Here is an 8,208-nt window from a genome sequence, read left to right as displayed (position 1 = left end):
ATCAGCTAAATGCATTAGATGGAATGGAGGGAGTGCTCTTAAGAACCCTCCAGATTTCATTTATGAGCCGGTCCCTCCCCTCCACGTCACCCTCAACAGAAGGTGGGGACTGTATCTCGATAGAAATCAATGGATCTTCAAGTTCCATTCGATTTGGAATAAAAGTATTCAACCCAAACAGGCTGTCCTACTATGGATCATCCTCCACAAAGCCCTGTGGACTGGGGCCAAAAGTCAAAAAGCAAACCAGGGAGATGGTAAATGTAGTCGGTGCAAACGGACGGTGGAAGATATCCCCCATCTCTTTCTCAACTGCAAGACCAACCTCCACATTCTAGCCCCTCTAGTCAACACCCCAGGTTACCAAATGGATTGGAAACAATTGTTTATAGGAGACTTAGTGGGCTTGCTGTCTGATTTCTGGAATAGATTTAGAGCCGAAATTTTGCGGATAATTTGGGAACTTAGGAACTCTTTCATCTTTGTTCCTAACTTTCAAGCTCCCAGTGTGAAATATTTGTTTGCTGAGTGCTCTGTGCAGGACGCCAACCTAAAGCTCAAGCAAATGAGGATTTACCGACAACAGGTGGCCGTCCTGAGAGACACCCTTGATTTGTATATAAGGAGTGCCGGCAACCTGCAGAGCATGCTGGCTGACAACAATTCACTGGATACCATTCACAATGCGGTGCAAGAAATGAGGGATGAAGTGGCGGAGTTGGCAATTAAATATGAAGAAGCAGTGAACTTCGCCAACAGGCTGCAGGACGAGATCGACTGGCTCTAAAGACTGCTCCGTGTCCCCACAGAAGAAATTATGGCCCTTTTTTTGTAATCCTTTTTGTTATCATTTTGGCAAAAGGCCCGTCTTTTACCCCTTCCCTGTGTATCAAGGGTACTACTCCACAAATTCCGTTGTATACTCCCGATTTACCCCTTACTTGGGTGAACACTTGTAACATTTTGTCTCTCTCATTAATGCAAATGCTTACTTGGTTTTTTTAAAAAATCTGCTAAGCTCTTAATTTCATAGAAAAGCTTGTTAAATTATGCAAACTCTCACTTTTCGAGTTTGACTAATACAAGCGAATACATGCAGTCACTCATGCATAGTCTACATAGTTCTTCTTAATCCTTGTCTTTTGCCTGCATGTAATTTCCATGCAGAGGCAAACTATCTACAAATCATCACACGCAAATAGCTTATGCCACTTTTCAACACTAGCTCAATCCAAAATAAGAAAAACATTCCATGTAGTAGCCCTACTCAACAATCTTACTTCAACTGCGGAGTTCAATGGCCACCAATTGTTGCCAGTTGTTCTAGGAGTCTCCAAAGGCCGTATGCAGAAGAAGAAGAAGAAGACAGAAGGCCAAGAAGAAGAAGACCAAGTTGATAGCAAATGACAAAAGAAAGAAGTAGGGAAGGGGATTAGTGATGAAATGCTTCATCACCACTAATGACCCCACCCCACGAGACAACATCAACACCAAAGCCACAGTACTAAATCAAAGCAAGAGGTCACACAAAACATACCTTTGGGGTATTTCATCAAGTAATTATACCTCCACATGTGCACTAGGCATTTTGAAAGCACAGATTATTCATCATAGGGAGCTATGCTATTCTTTTTGGATTCACACAAAAATCTAAATGGGACACTGAGTTTGTAAAATTGTGACCAGATGTTTCATTTTCAACCGGGAAAATTTACAGTGCAAGCCGGGGGCTTTGACCCTCCTGGCATGAAAAATACATGTAGGGAATCGGTTACCTTGTAACCTAAGCCAAGAGAATATATATATAGCCATGGCAAAGTACCTCTAGTGGATCAATCTACTAAATTCAGATTAGGCTTTGAATGTGTGGTACAGATGTGGAAATGTTAAAAAGGCCGGACACTTGCAGGGCCTCAAAAACTACACCTGCCCCAAAATTGAAGATGTTAGGATACAGAGAGCCTATCCCTTTTGGATGCTTTGCTAGAGGAACTAGACACAGAGTGAGCTCTCTTGTGAGGCTCCGGCTGAGATATGGACTTGTGCTGATGATGGACAAGGTGCTCATCACTCAGTTTGTGCTGATGATGATGGAAAGGGTTAAGCTTACTTATAGACTTGGACACAGCATGCAAAAACCCATGCTGGTGTTGATTTGTGTTTGAAGTATGGCTCCTCTCCATCTCCTGCTTCATGCTTTGATGCTCCTTCTCCAGATCACTCAGCCTCATCTTCATCCTTGCCACTTCCAGCTTCAGCTCTCTGTTCTCTCTTCGCACTGATGCATAGTGGTCCTTCGACGCTGGCACAGTGGCTCCATTAAGCCTGGCGCCGTCGCTATATTGCCCGCCGCTGTTTTGATTTGCATTTGAATTGAGGCTGTGGTTGTTGTTGGTACTACTGTTGATGATGTAGAAGTCAGGCATATCTGCGAATTGATGGTACGCTGCCCCTGCCATCACATTTCTGATCCTCAGCTGTTCAAGAAAGAGAACTTGAACTACCGCTTGCACAGGGAGCCTCTCATTTTGTGCTGCATGCGTGCAGGCCTCTTGTGACAGCTTCTGAAAATCCAGTAGCCGGCATAGCTTCTTTCGGTCGACGTCAGTCAAGCTTGAATGTGCCTGGTAAAGAAAGCATTGCACAAGTGCATAAGGTCCTTGGATTCTATACAGGCCACTACTTCTACCTCAACATGCAAGTTCCTTTTAAGCACATGCAATTTTATGAGAGCCTATGAGAGATGGATACCTTCAGAAAAATGTCAATCGCTTTATACAGACCGTCTTCGACAGGTCTCGCATAGTCTGGTAGCAGCTCTGCCAAATCCATGAACTTGGATAAACTTAAATTTGCATCAGAGGCAACCTCGGTAAGGTATGCATCCAGTAGCTTTCCAACCTTCAGCATGGGATGTTGAGAAGGAGAGTTGAAACCCTCATTCCCTTCGTAAAGCCCTAACTGCAACTCCTCCTCATCTTTCTGCTCAAAGAAGCTGACAAACAGCCTATGCACAATGTCGACGTTGAAAAGCGTCTCCCCTTCACATGACCCTAATGAAGGGATGAGAAGGTCATCTAAATTCGCCCTATGCAGCTGTATGCTAATCCTCCTCTCTAAGTCCAGCCTACAAGCCAAAGTTGTCTCCAAAATGCAAGCCGTCCGCAACAGTCCAATGAGAAAATTGACGGAAACCACCTGCTTCTCCCTTGGAAGGAGGCTCACTATGGTCTCTACAAGTATCCTTTGCTCATGCTCCATGGCCGTTGTTGCATCATGCACCTTCATTGTGTTCTCTATAGTAGGATCCCACAAGCCCAAATTCTTCTTCGTCAAGCCCTTCAGAGACTGGTGCGCATAGTACACGAGGGCTCCGCCTATTCCCTCTGTCCTCAACCCTCTTGCTCTCATCGCTGCCAGGACTCTCTGATAAAAATCAATACGGAGGACCGACAAATCTTCAACCCACCAATCTATATGGACCTTGCTTGAGTCGTGTTGATACTCATGAAATGTAACCAAGCTCTGATGATTCGAGTCCTTTCCTTGCACAGCCTTCACAGCTGCCCAATCAACACACCTACTTACAATCTTGAGCTCCTCAGCCATTGGAAGAAGCTTCTCGCACGTCGTAAGAGTGGCCACGATGTCTTTTAGCGTCTGCTTGCCTAGCCTCTCAAGGTACGCCTCAGTTTGAGACACAAGGTTGTCCTCCCCATGCTCTTCTGACATGTCGAGAAACTCTGCAACACATCGGAGAAGAGCAATGTTGTACTTTGAGATCTCAAGACAAACTCCATAACAGAATTTGGCGGCAAGTTCGAAACCCTCAGCGCCTCCCGGCACTCCCTCGAGCTCCACTCTCGAAGTCTCCTCTTTGTCATCCACAACCAGCATTCTCAAAAGCCCACATCTCGATACCAAGGGAAACTGCCATCACAATGGCAGGGATGGACAGACATTAGCGGTAGACGCAAGAAATTTGAGCTTGATTAGAAACATTAAACCAATAGCAACAAGGAAAAATGGTTTAATGGAGAGCTTCAAGAATCCATGCTTTCAATTAGAGGGAGTGACCATGTGCTAAAGTTTTAGGTGTACCTTGTGTAAGGCGTATGTTACTCCGTCAACTTCGACGACGATATCGCTTGGGACATCAGGAATAGCCCTGCATGTAGATGAGGAAAGAGAGCCACTTGTTATATTAGTTCAAAATTAGAGAGCACGCACAGTTGATTAAGCTGAGAAGAGTGGTACAAACCAACTGTTGGGATGGCGGCCAATCGGCGTGATCTGGCTGGCTGTCATCGAGGTTGTCTGTCGAAGAGCGATAGGAATGCAGAGCCAGGTAATAATGAGAATGTAGTAGGAAAGCACAACCAGACGAGGGCACCAGGCCGGCGTATGTTGGCGGCCTACGGGCGGTGGTGCTTGTCAGCAAAAACCCTGCATTTGATGTTCATTTGGTCCAAGTAGCAGAACACAGACATTTGGCTATGGAAACGGAAATGGCTTGTCTGGAGTCTGGACTCCGAAGCCAAAGAATATCTATCACTTTCTGTGTGTAAAATTGAAATGAGAGAAGAAGTCGATTAGAGCTGCATGATGATGAGAGCTGCTGATGTATAGTCTGCTTTTGAGTGTGTGCTGGCTTTTATGTCATGAAGAGAGAGAGAGAGAGAGGTGTGTGCGTGCCAGGCGACTGAATGAGAGAGCAGCAGGAAAGGCATTTTTGCCAGAAAGTGGCTGTCTCTCATGGTAGAAGCCAGAGATTGTCAGTGGTGGGCTTCCTAAAAGCTGACATTTCCCCTGCCTGTCAGCCTGAGCTGCCTCTTCTTCCTAGTTCCTACTAGAACACACACATTGTCATTGCAGTGTTACCCTACATACACAGAGTTCTATAGAGAAATCAAATTTTAAGGGGGGTGAGAATGATCAGACTTAAGTATGTTTTATACTGTGTATGCTAATTGGGTTTGGGCACTCCACGGAGAGAGAGAGAGAGAGAGAGAGAGAGAGAGAGAGAGTGGTCATAGTGATGTGCCATACATTGTGGGTGGGCATGTGAGCTTGTGAAGGCTCAAGAGAGAGTTGCTGCGTGTGTGCGCATTGCAGCAGCAAGTTGCAAGGTCCAAGACTCCAAGGTGTTGTGCCTTTGTCTCGACTCTGAGCCTGGTCTGCGCTTGATGAAGCGAATTAAACAAGGAGACAAAACATCCCAAAAGCGAAGATCTTCAACACACATGAAGTGTGGGAGAGAGAGAGAGGCCCCCGAATCAGCTGTCAGTTTGGCGGCAATATCTCCCTTTTGGAGCCACATCCACACATCTAGCCTAGCAGCCCACTTGCCAAAACACGACCCACATTTCTCAACAGTTTGCCATCAAAAACTGAAAAGGAGGATTTTATTTTGAGTGCGTCAACTGCTTAAAATGGAACGAGCTTCTTGACTTGAACACAGTCGTGCAAAGCTCAAATCCTAAACTCCCACACACACGCGAACACACCGCTCGCTCAAAATTTTCATCTCTATTTTGGCGGCACCGACTCATTTCGGCAATTGGCTCCCGCCAAATGCTTAACTACGCTCTTTTATTCGCTACTACCTTTTTCTTTTCCCTGATCATTGATGAGAGACCTGAAATTACAACTCACACACCTTAGAGCCCTGTCCCGCCTGGCGCTTGGGGGGGTTGAAAGCTCCAGAAGAGCTAGTATGTGTGGTCACGCTGGCTACTTGCAGCGCAAACAACGACTAGACACAACCGCAAAAGTCCATTCCAAACCAAATATTTGCAGAGCATTCGAGGTGTTGAAGCCAAAAAAGGCATAAAGCAAATAAAGTCGTGCAGACTCATGCGAGGATGTTGGTGTAAATGAATCAGACTGTGCCATGGAAAAAGCTCCTCCTGCATACTACGAAGGTGTTTCCCCTGCGTGACCACACAGAGAGGTTGTGGAGCATGACAAGAAAACTTCCTCTAGCCCCTCGTTGCGTTATGCGGGACAGGGCTCTTATTCCAGAAGTTGGAGCATCCCACCCACATAATGTTGCACATCCCATGACGGCAGCAAAAGGGGCATAGGCATGCTGCTCGTGTGGCATCCAGGCATTGGCGAAGTGAATAGCTTCTTTCTCCAGCGCCCCCCCCCAAAAAAACAACAACTTAGGTTCTTTGTCGTTAGCTTGAAGTGCGGGCGCGAGAGATGACAACAGGTCACGCAGTGCTAAGCTTTAACTCAATTGGTTGCACGTACACATTAGCTACTGCCTCTTGTGATTGAGGGGGCGGAGGACTTCGAGGGAGAGGTGGATTTCCTCCGCCTCATTCTGAATCGAACCTTAGTCCAAAGGAGGAGGGTTGTAAATTGTAATAAGAGCTAAGTCGCGCCCACTCTATTAAGGAGAGTAATGGGGGAAGGAGCATGAAAGACCGCACCACCGCACCTAGTTTTGTGAGAGAGATTTTTAAGGGTTGAATGTACACAAGCTGATAGCTTTTCATTCAAAGAATGGAGCCTACAAACAAGGAGAGGAAGGCCCCTCCAAAATTATACCTTATCGTTTTTTTGAAGAGAATTAAAGTGTTAATTTTTTTTAAAAAAAAGCAAAAATACATCTCGGGACTCGAAGGTTGGGAAAGAAGCAGTGCCATGCAAAAAATTACAAAGCTTTACAATCATCTATCAGGAGAAGCCTTGGGTGGGAATAGACTTTGAACATCAAAGGGGCTCAGTTTTGCCATTTGAAATGCTTCTGAGCACAGTTCAAGAGTAATTCTCAAACATCTCTCATGAGAGATAGGGAGAAATCTCCACATCTTCTGAGATCAAACGACAACAAATAAGAATTGTACTCTTCAGTACTTCAAAACAAAGTACTATTTCTTTGGCACCAGTTGTACCATAAATAAATACATCTCCATGAATCCCATCAAGGATTGTCAAAGGCTCCTGAGGGGTGAAGGGAGTAGGGGGGAGAGAGTTGCAACATTGTAGGAAAACTTTGCTTGCAACCTTGGGGAAGCTAAGGAAAAAGATGGTTAAGGTTCTCAAAGCCTTTACACCTAAGAAAGAAGCCTTGCCCAACTTTATCTTTAAGAGTTGTTTCACTACTCCAAATTCCTTTATGCAAGATGAGTCGGCTTTATACACTGTGGTTGATAGGAGTAGCAAAAACCAAGGCACACTTAATGTCATAATAACTAATATCTAATTCTCCTAAATTATTTTCTCATGTTAAACTGATCATTTAATATGGGGAAGTGCCAGGGGAGAAAAAGCTAGAATATTGGTTAAGCTGGCAGACCAGCCACAGTAGGGATCCAAAGGGGGGCCATCTGTAAAAGAGCAATGTGCAACACTGGGCTTTAAAGACCCTAAGCTTCAGCCCATTAAGACTTCCAAAATGCTGAGGTTCCAAAAATCAAAGGTTGTGTCCAATGGTCAAGCTTAGGAAAAATTGGATGCTTTGTGTGTGTACAAAAAAGTCTTCATGATTCCCACATAGGAGGGGCGAGCCCTGTAAGTAGGAGATGAGAGAGAAACACACACACACACACACACTCACAAGCTTCATTTACACAAAGGGAATGAGGGACACATGTCAGCTCCCTAGCCCAGATGCCCACAAGGTGCACTCAAATCCTATTGGATGGCCATGGAGGTGGACGTACCAATGAGAATTAGGCTAGAGTAAATCTAGTTTAACTCATTTAAAAACACTTAATAAAAGAACCAATAAGAATTAAGCTCTCTAGAAGACTATTGGACAGTCTCCCAAGGATCCAATGAGCATTCAACAGCCCAATGGCTTGCCTGATTCCTATTGGCCAGGAGATAAAGGGGTCCAATGAGAGTTTAGTTGCATTAATTAATTACCTAAAGCTCTCACAAAAGGGGAAAGGGGGACACATGTAAAAGGCTATCACTTATGCTACTTAATTCTCATTGGCTAAGATTGGAGAGGTCCAATGGGGTGTCAACATGAGTAATTTGCCTTTGTGCAGATAACGGGGCATCACCATCGAGAGCTATGGTCTTAATAGTAGAGTCCTGCGGGGCTTGCCTACGGCTTAACCACTATTGAGCTATTAGAAGCTTGACAGGAGCCGGTGTTGTTTTGGTGTTGAAAGACCCTCTCTTCTATTCCTTGCAATTAATGGTATTCGAGCCACGAGTACAATAGCTTGAGTGCTTTTCTAAAGG

The 8,208-nt window shown here is 45.0% G+C and overlaps 1 protein-coding gene across 1 annotated transcript; it reads right to left on the bottom strand.

Moving 5' to 3' along the window:
* Positions 1-1,662: 1,662 nt before the first annotated feature.
* Positions 1,663-5,320, bottom strand: LOC147460222 (BTB/POZ domain-containing protein At5g48800-like). Its single transcript, XM_086511309.1, has 4 exons — positions 4,262-5,320; positions 4,102-4,168; positions 2,752-3,930; positions 1,663-2,624 (listed from the first exon to the last, which is right to left on the bottom strand). The coding sequence occupies exons 1-4, from the start codon at positions 4,306-4,308 to the stop codon at positions 1,947-1,949; spliced, it is 1,971 nt and encodes a 656-aa protein (XP_086367435.1). The 5' UTR covers positions 4,309-5,320; the 3' UTR covers positions 1,663-1,946.
* Positions 5,321-8,208: the final 2,888 nt, after the last annotated feature.

Source organism: Adiantum capillus-veneris, chromosome 4 (assembly GCF_014529385.1).
Source record: "Adiantum capillus-veneris isolate H3 chromosome 4, ASM1452938v2, whole genome shotgun sequence".
In the NCBI taxonomy this organism is placed as follows: Eukaryota; Viridiplantae; Streptophyta; class Polypodiopsida; order Polypodiales; family Pteridaceae; genus Adiantum; species Adiantum capillus-veneris.
This window is presented reverse-complemented; position numbering and strand designations above follow the sequence as displayed.